Source organism: Styela clava, chromosome 14 (genome assembly GCF_964204865.1).
Source record: "Styela clava chromosome 14, kaStyClav1.hap1.2, whole genome shotgun sequence".
Taxonomy (NCBI): domain Eukaryota; kingdom Metazoa; phylum Chordata; class Ascidiacea; order Stolidobranchia; family Styelidae; genus Styela; species Styela clava.
Genome location: NC_135263.1, coordinates 7,826,134 through 7,840,660, shown reverse-complemented (window position 1 = coordinate 7,840,660; position 14,527 = coordinate 7,826,134). Strand labels below are relative to the sequence as shown.

General features: G+C 35.6%; 2 protein-coding genes across 7 annotated transcripts in view; one reads left to right on the top strand and one right to left on the bottom strand.

Moving 5' to 3' along the window:
• The window catches only part of LOC120340681 (sodium channel protein type 3 subunit alpha-like), a 128,446-nt gene that overhangs the window by 111,648 nt on the left and 2,271 nt on the right, over positions 1 to 14,527 (bottom strand). The gene's annotated exons all lie outside the window — the stretch shown is intronic.
• LOC144432038 (uncharacterized) lies at positions 9,602 to 14,318 on the top strand. Its single transcript, XM_078120050.1, has one exon. The coding sequence runs from the start codon at positions 9,602 to 9,604 to the stop codon at positions 11,663 to 11,665; it is 2,064 nt and encodes a 687-aa protein (XP_077976176.1). The 3' UTR covers positions 11,666 to 14,318.

Below are 14,527 nucleotides of genomic sequence, written 5' to 3'. Positions count from 1 at the left end.
GCCCGTGTGAGGTTTTATTACGGCCTTGTTTGTTTTTGTGTCACCTCTTTACGGCCGGCAGTAACCTTTCCGCGGACCGGCGATGGGCCGCGGCCCGGTGGTTGCCAACCACTGCCCTATAGCATTTCAAGATAGTGACTCGTGTAAATAAAACCAGTGATATTCGGCAAATAGAACAATGCTTAAGAATTCCACAAAAAAAGCATCAGAGATTACATGACGCCATCAATACCCAATACCGGGGGCAAAGACTGACAGGATTTACAGCACTGCAGCGAAAAACTTCTTGCGTAACCATAATAGTGCGTAATGGTACCATCCAGGGCTGGGGAGCGGGAGCTGGAGCCATGGAGCCGTTACATTTTGATGGAGCCGGAGTCAGAGCCAAGCTTTTCATAACAGATGGAGCTGGAGCCGGAGCTACCAAAAATTTAGTGGCTGCAGGCCCTAAACATCTCTTTTTTTGTTTTTCGAATTTATAATTTTTTTCTGATAGCGTTACAAATGCTGTAATCTTTCCTTTTCAGATGTTATAAAAGATGTTATGGCCTAATGTTTATGGCGACGAAAACAATTGACGCTTTTCACAAAATGCAATGCACATGTGATAGTAACAACAATTGCCCTTCAACTCATGATACATACACAAATTCGGGCAACCTAAAATATGATAATGAAAGCGTTGATATTCCAGATACACAAAGCGAGAAAACCAATTAATTTAAACTGGCCTGACGGGGAGGCAGTATTTTATGGTCCAAATTGAATAAGCAGACCCAAAATAATAAAAAAAATTCCATCGTCGACCAATTAGACGTCGTACCCCGCTCTCAAATCAGGCCAAAAGTTGGTTTTAGAATCCAGGCGTATAATTATCAGCCGCAAGCCGAATTTTCACATTGGAGAGGTTTATAAGATACTAAAATAAAACGGGAAACACTATAAACTTTGTTCTAGGAGACTCCAACAGTTAAAAAAATGCCTTATGTTGTTAATCTCATTATTTTTTTTGCCTACAACATATTATTTACCGGTTGACTTTGAAAATTATAGTCACTAAAATAAATCTAAACGCAATCAATCTTGTACGCGATATACTTTTTATATATTCAAAAAATAACGATGGAAATTGATGAGACTTTTCTCCAGAACATGCTATGATATGGATCAAAACAAGATACAATGGGGTACTTTGCAAGACATTTTTATGCCAGGTGACTGCCGCTGTGCATTTTGGAGTAGTTACACCTTTCTTTTGTTGTAAAACGACTCAATCTCGAGATATGTTGAACAGAATTAAAGACATTTGAAATGTATTGGATAGGCCTATTCAACGCCTCGAAAAAATCATAATATGTTACATGGAAATGCCAAAATCACTTCTTTGAAAATCCCTGGCCATTAGGGTTATTGAGCTTGATCACAATCATGAAAAATTGCATTATTATCATATTTTAAGTTGCCCGAATTTGTGTATGTATCATGAGTTGAAGGGCAATTGCCGGTACTGTCACATGTGCGTTGCATTTTGTGTAAAGCGTCAATTGTTTTTGTCGCCATAAACATTAGGCCATAACATCTTTTATTTCAGTGTTTATTTTTCCCTTAATCACAATTTCTCAAGACATATGTTTTGTGTCGCTCACCATATTTGTGAGAAAACGAGTTATTACATAATCAACAGCGATGAAATTCTAAGATAAATAAAGAAGTGAATATGCAAACCAAATTTTTCTGAATAAAAAGCGACATTATAAAATACTAAAAATAAAACAGAAAACACCCTACGTTTTGCTTTAGAATGACCCACGGCAGATTTTATTTGGCCGGCATGATTGCCAGTTATATTGAAATTAAATTAAAAATGAAAGACAGTTATTATGGGTTAAATATTATGTGGTAGAAAAAGTCATTAGGAGCTATTTTACCGAATGCGCAAACGCTGCGACCATTCCAGAAGCCGATTTTTCTTCCCGTCTCATTGTGGGGTTATATGCAGGGATGGCTAATTCGAATAAAGTATTCGAATATCCACATTTTGTTTGGTACGCGTTTAGAAACATATCGTCACTAATTGAGGGCTGGATTTGCCTGAAGATCCATTACTTTGATTGAATTGCCGTCGAAAATTTGTGTTAACAGTATACAAGGTTCAAAACTCGACTTATACCGGGTTGTGAGAATGTATATAATATAATTAATCTAAAGAATATTCAATATCGATTTTTATTGTGCTGAAATAAATTATACTCTTGAGTTTTTATGGCAGATTTATGGATTTTTCGAACGGTTTATCTCAAAAATAATCGGAGTAGCGCCATTTTGATTGAGCGGAGTCAGTGTTACACATCTCAAATTTGCGGAATTCACAAAATACGGATCAAAACAATATATAATTGGTAGTTTACCGCACATTTTTATTTTTACGTCCGTATTGCCATGTTATATTAGATTGGTGAGGATTTTATTTTGTCGAAGCAAATGCAGGTTAAATTGAAAACAATCAATCATATTGCACAACAGAAGAATATATGTTCGTCGTTATATTATTTGTTGTAAAAGTCGGCTCTTTTAACAGGTGGAGTAATCGCAGCGATATGTATTCTCAATTTACTGCTAAACTTTATACGTATATTCATTGTATGAAATGAAGTTTGTACTCTACAGGATTTGATATCAGTTATTGGGATTTTTCTAACGCCGATAACGAGTTGGTGAGATTGCAGAAATACGTAGTAAAATTAAATACATCAGGCAGTTTAACTCGTCTCGTACTGTTAGACCACATATCGCTGTCAACCGAATAGTAATGTTTTTATTTTGATGTAAGAAGAAGCAACCGCGAGTTACGTTGGACTCATAAACTTAATATATAAAGATATTTTAGAATCTCTTAGTTGTCATGGATTGAATATTTTACGTGACAGGATGATCATTATACGCTGAAAATACAGAACGAGCGCGGAATTGCGGCGGCTGTTACAGGTGACAATGGGAGTTTTCGATTTTGAAAATCCTGGCAGTGGTGGTCATCTATCCTCTAACTTATCGCTAATTTCAGACATAACAATATGCTACACATAATAACAATATGGTTCAAATGAATTAATAAACAAATATACTGGTACCGGTAGGTAGAAGAATACTCTAGGCTTAAATATTAGAATTTGTAAAGGCATAATGGATATTCGATTGTTGTTGCTTGCTTTAGTTGCCTGTATTGTCAATGCATTTTATTAATCTAAGAAATTATACACAATTATCTGAATACAAGTAGAATTTTTGTCAATAGACTTGATTATTATCGTAATATCATGGTACCAATGATAGAAAGCGTCAGACAACTCCTTGGCTATATTTTTATATGGTCATTTGTACTAAGTGTACAGTTTTAATAAACTGACTGTGTCACAAGTTGCTATTATTTTTATTGATAGCTATAAACTATCAATTACTTTGTGTACATATACTGTTGGTTTGTTGCTTTATTCTGATATTCCTATTGAAGCTTATTCCTTTTTTACTGGGTTCTAATAAACTAAAACAAAAATGTGTTATTTTCGATTTTAGAATGTATTCGGAATTCCAGTTCTGAAAACATTATTTTAGAATGTATTCGAAATAGTTTAGTATTCGGAAATGGCCATCCCTGGTTATGTGTAAAACCCTTAAATGCTGGGTAGACCGATTCGCCCGGAAATACAGCATATAATAACTCTCAGTGGATTCACAAGTTACATTACATTCCTCCGGAGCCGGAGTTGGGGCCAAAGATTGAATACACTGCGACTCTGGAGCCGGAGCCATCATGATTTCGAACCAACTCCCCAGCCCTGGTACTATCGAAACCTTTGTGAAGTGATCGATAATGGTCTAGTGCGAGACATGTTTGTGAGGTCATTATCGGTCATCCAAAGATCAAGATGAGTTTCGTGAATACCAGGCGATCAAAATATCACAACCGACAACATGTTCACAATGAGTTTCATCACAATTTTGAAGAAGAACTGAGGAACTGAAATATAAAAACCTAACTTCGATGTCCGTCGCTGCATGAGAACCAATACTTGAGAAAAAGTGGTTTAATAGAGTTTACAAACATTAATTAGGATGACATTAACGATTATGACAAAATTAGAAAATAAAAAACGCTTCGTTGTTACCAAGGGCGCAGCCCGTGTAATTATTGATTGCAATTCCGGAAGGCCTATTTTCCCTTCTCTCCGCGAAACAGACATGAAAAGAATTTAACTGCCGTTATAGGCGCTCAAAAGGAGAGAAGGGCTATAAGCTAATTTTAAGGACTTTCTTTTCCTGACTCAATCACTTTTATTAATACAAATCACAGCGCATCTAGGAGCAAAATAGCATTTATTAACCATAATTTACAACGAGTTACGGATAAGAATTTACCAACGGGCAACGGCTATGGCTAACTGATAGAAACAACAAATGTGAATTCCTCTTGCGTCATATTTTTCAATTCCTGATTTTGCATAAAGCGTGCATAAAGCATAAAGCGCATCCCGGGGTCAGTAATGATAATATTGTTCGATTATTAAAATTGGGACACTATTTACAAACTATATACAAAACCTACACAGAAGATACAAATCAGAATAAAATTAATTTGTGTTGTGAATGCACTCCTCAATAGTTGTCTTTAACATCTTCGCCGATGTGAACCCACAATTCTGTCCGAAATATAAAAACCAAACTTTGTATCCGCCGCTGCGTGAAAATTAATATTTGCTATTATATAAAAAAAGTGCTTTAATATAATTTAACAACATTAATTCGAATGTTGACCGCCGAAACGATCGCGGAGACAAAAAATGTACTGCATCTTTCGTTTATGGCAAAGTTATTATGAAATAAAAAAAAATGCTGCATTGTTACAGAGTTTTCAGTCTTCTAGAAAATCCTAAAAAAAAAATTTTTGTCACGGCGATCGTTTCGGCGGCTGACATGCCAACTAATGTTGTTGAAATGGCAATACTCAATATTCGGTGTTCGTAAACGGTAAACAATTATAACGCCACTGGCATTCGCGAGTTGTGCTTCTCTCTGAAAATCAATTTTCACTATTTGTATCGTTTTATTTCTAAATACGCGCTCTCGTTGTATTTCTTGTGCATTTTAACAAGTTGGTATGTGCATGTGCAAGTCGGTATGTAAATATTTATCACTGGGTTTACACCATTCGCGAAAGTGTGGTTACCAGTGTTAACTCTAAGCAAATTATGAGTCGAAAGTGCTTCGCAGTCGAAAAAAAAAGTGCGAAAGTGCTTTTGCCGATTTTAACAAGTTAGGTGCCCTAGCCTTTCATATAACCCAATTAAAATGGCATAGATACTCGAAAAAGCGGTCCTCCGGTTAATATTATGAATTAATGAGAAGCCTTTTCCGAGTTCCCTTTAAGCGAATTCATGTTCAATTAAAACAAGCGAATTCATCGGCAACGAAATGACATCTGCTAATACCTGCCCCGACAAAACTTTCATGCAATGTATCACGGTGTCAGTTGCTTACTCGCGTAAACAGCAAAGACTTCACATTTGTTACTCTTTCCATCTAACAGACACGAGACAGGCTGAAAACCATATTAGTTACAGGGTTGATCGTTTGTACAAATTCCGTGCAAAATAATCCCCCCCCCCCCCCAAATATAAATAGCAATCAACTAATTAGGGTTAGGTGCGCTGGAAATTCAACTTTTCGATTTACCCCTAAACCTAATCTGATAATTATTAATTTGTGATTTTGAACCACTTTGAAAGTCGCCACCCACTGTTTTAAAAGATAGGTTAACCTACGTTCCCTCCGAAATATTACCGCGAGATACTCCCCTGTTTTAGGAGATAGGTTGACCTACTTTCCTTTCAAACTTTTTTCTCCGAAATATTACACAAGATCACTTTGAAAATCCTCCCGTTTCGTGAGCTAGCGTGACCTAATTTCTCATTTACATTTATATTATACTATTTCAGAGCTTACCCAAAGACAAATAATTTTTAAATGTCGACATGCCTTGGTTTGCGTGCGAGTTAGTTTAAATCGGGCAGAAACATCATATATTGGCAAAATGTTTAGTAATGTCAATGTCATGTACTTGCAGCATTCATAAGTAGCACTCTTTGTAATGCTGCTGACCTAGTATCAAATATTCGTATCACAACGCCACTTGCGAGGTTTCCATATATTTCAATTACACTTATAGGAACGATGACACCAAAGAGTTTTCTTTTGCGAAGGTACACTAAATATAACAAGGGTGATTCTTGAGAAAAACATGAATATAAAAAATAAACGAATGATATGATAGTGGATCCCAAATAATTTTGAGAGTGTCTCGAAATACCAATCCATTTGATAAATAATTTTTATTCGACCACATGACCGCTGATATCCTGAAAATTAATGTTGAAAGAGAATTACGCATTCTCAGATATCGGACATCCAGTCGCGATATTCAATCGTTTATATGCACAAATCTCACATTAATAGTAATTGCTACCCAAGTTTGTGAAGTTTAGAAACCAACAAACAGAAAATAACTAAAATTCAGTCGGCAATAAATTCGTCGCCAAGACGATGCCATACAAAACAAAAAGATTTGGCCGCGAGAGTTACGTGCGTTGTTTTTTAAGCAGAATGTAAAAAAATTTATAATTAATAAACGGGAGTTACGACGCCCTTTACACATCGTGTGTATTAAACTTCCCTGGTAAGTACTATTATTATTGTACTTATACACCTGTTGGAGTATTTCGGACAATTTCGAATTTAAAATAAATGAAAACCCGACATATAATAAAGACGCAAAAGAAAAATGAACATTTATTGAAAAAGTTATTATTTAAGAAAGACAACATGATCGTACAATTCCGCCAAAACCTCGATGTTCGCAAGTGAGATGATAAATAAATACTTCCCTGTATTCGATCAATTAACTTTAGCGTATCGTTGTTCTGCCAACAAACAGCCGGGTGCAAAATATTTCCGTCCTGTGATATGCTCACAAATATTCTCGATATTAATATCATACCCTCGCGTATGTACTTTCTATTAGCTCTTTAGTGATCCCTTCCATCCTTGGCCAAGTCATGTTTCGAATATGTGAACATTTTATTCGACCATACATGGCCGGCGGGATGTTAAAATTGTAAACAAGAGAGAGGTAAAATCAATCGCGAATTTCGTTATAACGGCTCGTTTACGAATTGTTGCGCCTGTTATCGTCGAAAATGATTACATTTGTTGTATTTTGAGGCATTTAAGCAGTAATAATTAGGGCATGACATCATCAAAATCGTCAAGTTGCAAATTCCGTAAATAAAATTGTGAATTATTCGGTAACGAATTCAGCTTCAATGACCGTCGGGGTATTGTTTTGTTGAAAATTATTATTAATGTGAGAGCGCCAAAAACACACAGTCCATACCGATGCGACTGCAATTTATATGGTCGCAATTGGTGTGGCGCGTTTATTAATAGTGTAAAATAAATTGAACGAATGTCAATTATAACCAAGCCTGTCAGCGTGTTTATTTTCTGTGGGCAGGAATCGTAAAATACCATCTTGAGACAAATTCACTTCTCTTATAAAATCTTAATTTTCAGTTATTATCGTTATACAAATAACGTGTGGCAACTTTTTAATTTATCGTCGACCAAAAAACTGCCCCACACTCGTCCAAACGTGTGTCGAGCTTGAACGACAGGAACAGATTCATCGACGACCTTAATTAGGGAAAATATGTATTTTATTGGGAATGCAAAATAAATGTAACAAAACGCATTTTTTTGTGATATAACTTTGTATTTTCGGAAACGGGTTGCCGTGAAAGGTAAAATTTGATCTAAATTAATCGCAAAAACGTTTTATTTTAAATGTAACAAAACACACTTTTCGAGATACAACTGTATTTTCGGATACCGGGTGTCATGAAGAGTAAAATATGATCTGAGTTAACCGTAAATAATGTTTCATTCCAAATGTATCATAACGCATTTTTTGTGATATAACTTTGTATTTTCGAAAACGGGGCGTCACGAAAATTATTAATCTAATGTTTTATCTATCATCTAACTAACGTCTGGAACACATCATTTTCGGGGAGAACTCTAGCCCGCGAAATGTCATTTAATTTAAAATAGAGAATGTTTCACGCATTTCAAAACGGAAAATCACCAGTAAGTGGACAGGGATTCAACCCTCCGGATTCAGTATTCTATATCCCCGTGTCAGAACTTTCTGAAGAATGGAACAAAGAACCCGTCAAACCGCCGCGGAAGAAGGGGAGTATTTTTTGCACTAATAATTAGGGAAGAAATTGGTGAATTTGCAAATTCCATAAATAAAATTGTGAATTGCTTGGTAACATTTTAGCTATAATTATCGCCGGGGTATTGTTTTGTTGAAAACACGTTGAAACTTGAGGGAATTAGTTACAATTAGCGCCTGACCTCTATTAGGCACTCGAGCACTCGAAAAAAAAAGCACTCGAGCCCAATCTTTTTAGCATTAAGTCGCATACGTAAAATATCCTGTAAAAGAAGTGCTGTTCATTAACGTCATCTCGTCTTATGACCACGCAGAAATGTCTTTATTGCCGAATTATTCAATCACTATTGGGCAATTCCACGGAACTAGGGACAAACTTGAAAAAAATAAAAGTGTCCAATCCCAAACAAACCATATTATCATGAAATATATCTTGGAGTTTTGTTAACTTAATTTATTTCACAACTATATTCGATAATAAAAAAAATGAAGCTTGTTGAAAGTAGGTGGGGCATTGACCTCAATTTCTAGCTTTTTGAGCCATTGGCACAAAACTTTAAGTTTTAACCTAAATAATTCAAACACAAATGAACATGAATTATTTGCTATACTAGAGTGCTATCACCATTCTCAGGATACATTCAGTTTTGTATAATACTGCCCCTTGGTATCTGTGGGAGCAATTTACTGATATCGATTTTTTGGTAACGCGAGTAACGTTTTTTCGACATTTTTTACGGTTTGTAAAAAAATACTGAAATTCATTTTTTGCCAATATACCATCATCCTATGTACACACACACAGCCAATATGTGTGCATTTTAACTTACTATGATTGTATATATTAATTAATATTCAATGTCAAATTTTGTAACGCAAGTAACAATTGTAACGTAAGTAACAAAATCTTATAAATCAGACTCTAGTAATCAAAAAGATATAATATATGGAAAATTATGGTTTTAACATAAGTTATAAATAGATAGTTTATTTTGAATTATTATTTATATATTTCCTTATAGTTAATTTCAGAGAATACCTAATTTTTGGCACATCACTTAAACAAGTTAGAAGAAATAGGTTGCCACTGGCCACAATAAAATGCATGATATCTGGCAACCCTAAATTGTAGATATTATTTGTATATTGTGGTGGTGGAAACCTTACCGGTACACAAAGACCATTACCAGGTACATTACCCTGCACTTTTTGGCTATTTTAGATGTTTTTATCCCATTTATTGCAGTAAATTATGTAGTCTAGAATCTAGATTCAGCTGTTGGGAGTTAGTCAAAAAGTACCAGTACCGAAAAAATGCCTTTGACTGCAGCAGAGCGACAGAAGCGGTTCAGGGAGAGACAAAAGGCAGAAGGGAAAATAGGAGAATTTAAGTTAAAACAGAAAGAATATGTACGGAGAAGTAGAGAACAGTCACGAAACAAGGAAAATAATTTATCTGTGAAAGAGCAAAATATGATTAAGCAAAAGCGAAGAAATGCAGTAAAGATGCGTGTTGCCAAACACAGGTTGATGAAAAAGCAGGCCAAAGAAAACCATGCTCCATTCAAGAGTGCTTTGGCATTTGCAAAGGCTTCTGCAAGGGCAAAGCGAATGATGCGTACTGCACTGCCTAGTACTCCAAATAGACAAAAGGCAGTAGTTCGAAAACTATATTGGGAAATTTTGGATAAAGAACAACAGGGCAATCCATCAACTGATAGAAAACGTCGTACCGGTATATTAGAATCTACAGTTAATGCTGTTGCAGATTTTTATAGGCGAGACGATATCAGCCGGCAAGCACCTGGAAAAAAGGATGTGATATCAATAAAAAAAGATGGGTTTACAGAAAGGCTACAAACACGTCATTTAACATCTAGCATCGCAGAAGTATATCAAATTTTTCGTGATGAATTTCCGCATTTAAAAATAGGACGAAGTAAGTTTGCAGAACTTAGACCAAAAAATGTGTTTTTAAGTTCCAGATTGCCTCATAATGTTTGCCTTTGCAAATATCATGAGAATTTTATTTGTGCAATTAATTCTTTGCATAAAGTGATTCCGGAATTTCCATCGTATACCACAAATATTGTAAACACATTTGTCTGTGCTAGTCCAAATTTAGAATGCTGGAAAAATGTATGTATGCGATGCAAGGATGGTGCAGGATTTAAAATGAGTTGGGGTGCAGTACTGGAAGGTTTTGAAAATAAGTTTGTGAGCTGGTATGTGTGGGAGAATAGTGTCAGTGATTCTAGATTGAAAAAGGTTCAGGAGGAGGGTGATGTAAATGATCTTCTGGAGCATGTATATCAAATGTTACCGCAGTTTTTGGAACACTCGTATATTAAAAGGCAGCAGTCTATGCGTTACAAGTTAGATCGAGATAATACTTTATCAACTTCGGCATCGTACAGTAATAGTGAAGCATTAATTCAAATTGATTTTGCTGAAAATTATACTTGCGTTAACCAAGATGAGATACAGAGTGCACATTGGCAGCAACAGCAAATTAGTATTTTTACAGCTGCAGCGTGGTATGGGGGAAAAAATCATTCAATGGCAGTGGTGTCAGATTATCTTTGTCACTCAAAAGAAGCAGTAATTCCAATTCTGAGCAAAATTTTGTCCACATTACCTAGTTTTATCAAATCTGTCAAAATTTGGTCAGATGGTCCCAGCTCCCAATTCAAAAACAAATATATTTTAGCGTCTTTGCCGGCCTTGGAAAGTGTGCACAATATATCAATATCCTGGAATTTTTTTGCTACATCGCACGGTAAAGGTCCAGTCGATGGTATCGGTGGTTCAGTTAAAAGATATGTATGGAATCAAGTCCGATGCAGAAAACATCATGTCATTGATGCAAAATCTTTTACAGAAGCTACCATGGCAATACAAAATATAAAATGCATGGAAATTACGCGTGAGCAAATTAAAGAGATAAGCTATAAACTGGATTTAGAAAAAATTTTTGCTGAAGCCTCGTCTGTTCATGGTATAAGCAAAATTCACCACATGGAGGTTAAAAATGGTCAACTCATCACATCATTTTTAACAGGAGATATTAATGTGGATGCAGCTGAAAGAAGTACGCAAGGCTCTAGTGTAAAAATAGGAGATTGGGTAGCTGTTCGCTACGAAGGAAATTTATACCCAGGTGAAGTTACTTGTATACAGAATAATGAATTCAAGGTCTCGGTAATGGAGAGGGATGGTAAGAACTGGAAATGGCCAATTACCCAAGATTCCATTTTCTATATGAACACAGACATAGTTGAACAACTGGAGAAGCCGATTCCAATCAACAATAGAGGGCACTATGTTATTGCGAACTTCAGTGAACTCGAGCATAGAGTAAAAGCTATTCTACATTAATTCGATTTTTTTACATTGTCTGCAATTTCATTTAACATAATATATTTTGTTATAATGTTACTACACGTAAAAGAACTGAAATGTTTAGCATATACCTCTTTCTGGCAATATAAATAAAAATAAACCCTGCTATAGTAAAAATATCAAATGCATTACCTTTGACTGTTTGTTAGTTTCATTCATTTTTTGTTTTATTTTTCATGTTATTGTTCTTTGCCAAGCAAATAGTTCTATATTGCTAGTTTGTTCTTAAAACACTATTTTATTTTCAGAATTTATCTTCTAATTATGGATTTATAATTTAAACATAGAAATTTAAGGAAATTAAATGTTAAATATTGACTAAATGTCAAACTTGGCAATAAACTAAAAATTGGACCATGATTGTAACGTAAGTAACGTAACGCAAGTAACGGACCATTTTTTGTTCCTTATGAAAATTTTAATATTCAAATGAAAGTTTTTCACATAATTTTTTTTGATTTCACATCTGAAATATAATCTCTTCTGACATGGGAAAAAGTAGTTAGTTAGTGGTATTATCTTGAGATGGGGAGCATGTCAAAGTTTTGTCCAAAAAACTAGTGTCATTTTTCTGTAACGCAAGTAACGACGCTTCGCGACTCGTCTATGTGAAAGTAGTCCATAGTAGAGCCATTTTTATGGTGCCTATGTTACAAGCCCAGGGCCATATACAACTACAAACACTATGACTTGAATGCTTGTAATAGGCTTTTGGCCAAGTCAGTTTAAAATTTTGAAATTTGCACAGATGTAACGAAAGTAACGCTGGAATTGGATATCTATCGCCGCCAAAATGATCGGTGACAAGAACAATTAGCGATTACAACGGAATTAACCAGTAAAAAGTCTTTGTTGCCGATTTTTTAATGTTTCCACCACGTTTATTCGGTACTCCTTAAAAATATTCGATTCAAAAAAATATTGAATTTTGCCCACCCAACCTCGCATATCAACGAGAAATAGTTGTGTAAATATCGCAAAATTCCGGAAAATGCCACGTCCTTTCAACATTGTGATTACAATAAAATGGCCCTTAATGGTATTTTGTGAATTTGGTGATTTTGCAAATCTGTGACATGCTGCTAAAAGTTTCGTCTGATTTGAAAATCGTGCAGTTTGGTCACAATTCATCCAAAGTGACTATAACACGTAACACTTTTATAGTCATTTTGAATTCATCGATATCATTGATAGTCACATGACCACTCTCGTTCAAAGAAACGCACTGCCTATTATTCCAACATCTGGTTTCAATCACCGGGAGCGTTTTTTGCGGGAGAAGCGGAATCGGTGTGCTTGTATAATAATCATATTATAAACAAGAATTTTGCCGTTAATGCAAAAGCTTTATCTCCTATGTCTGCATCTCATAGGTTAGAATTCCGGTAAATATTGTTATGATATGCAGAATTGAGTTACAAAAATACTAGTATGTTACTTATTTGTCAACTTAATACTCGAAAATATTTGTTAACCCTTTCCATGCGATTTTTATTTTTTATAAAATAATCGTATTTGCTACGCCGACTTTATGCATTTGTACCCCCACAACTAATCGATCGACTAACGAAAAAGTAATGATCCTCTGCTGCCCACTGACGGCTCGTTGAAAAGCTTATTCAAAGAGCTTGCAATTGGCAATTAAAAAAAAATATTTTTTTTAAAAGGGGTGGTCTGAGTCACAAACCGGATAGAAAAAAGGCATCATTTTTCTTGGGTGTTGAAACTTCAAACCGTAATAAAAAATAGAAATATTCGCTAAATCCTTTACTGTTACCGCTTCTTGGTTGGCAAACAATAGCATAATATTGCTGTAGCAATTTCGCTATCTAACTCAAAATACTTTGGTAGATGGAAGGGATAATATGTCTTCTATTACCACCCAAAAAACACCGAAATTTGCATAAATTTAAAAAACACTCCCTCATTCCACCGCAAATAAAATTCCCACGGTAAACGAAAGCCAGATTTATCGTCGCTTATGTTAATCTCGAAGAAGACTTCTTATCAATAAACTGAAACCCGGAAAAACTAGACCAACAGTTTGCGACCGATTGCTAAATAAAACAGTGGAGTACATCAACGTACCCGCCGCAATCTAGCGAGTTTTGTCGTGGGTACGTATACGTGCCCACCGCACGGAAAGGGTTAAATTTGAATTTTTATTCCATTCGAAATCGGAAAAAGTGCTATTTCTCTTCAAAATCGGAAAAAAGTGCTATTTCGCAGTCCCTAAAAAAAGTTGCGAAAGTGCTTCGCAATTTTCGCAAAAAAAGTGCGCTAATAGTGAACACTGGTGGTTACATTTGTTCCTCTCCGGCAAATAACTAGCTGATTTAGGAAACAATAAAGAGCGAACAAAGCGTCATGGTTACTGCTGATTATGTATTAATGGTGGACGATTAGCAAGTAGATGCTGGAAATAAGACATGCTAAATATTGGACATCTGGCGAAGGGAGGCAAGGTACATGCAAGTATAGAATTTGTTCAACAGACTTTCACTGTAACTGATGCACAATGTTCAGTTCTCTAAACGCCTTTCGGCGCTATGGATTGAACCTTTGGGCCTTTGGCTTACTCTTTTAATTTTACTGTTACCCCTCCTCCCAAAATATCCTAGCTGCGTCCTTGTGCAGTACGGCACACCATCCAAATTCCAATAATTCCCCTCCATTTGGTTCAATAAAATAACACTCCAAGTGTCTCCTAAATGAGGAGCGTCTGGCACGACGGCAGATGCGTCATATCGCGCCATGTTTGTCTCAATAATCTAAATCAATCGCAGCCAGCACATGACCAAAATTGCTGTTTTTTGCAAAAACTCTCAAATGCCACAT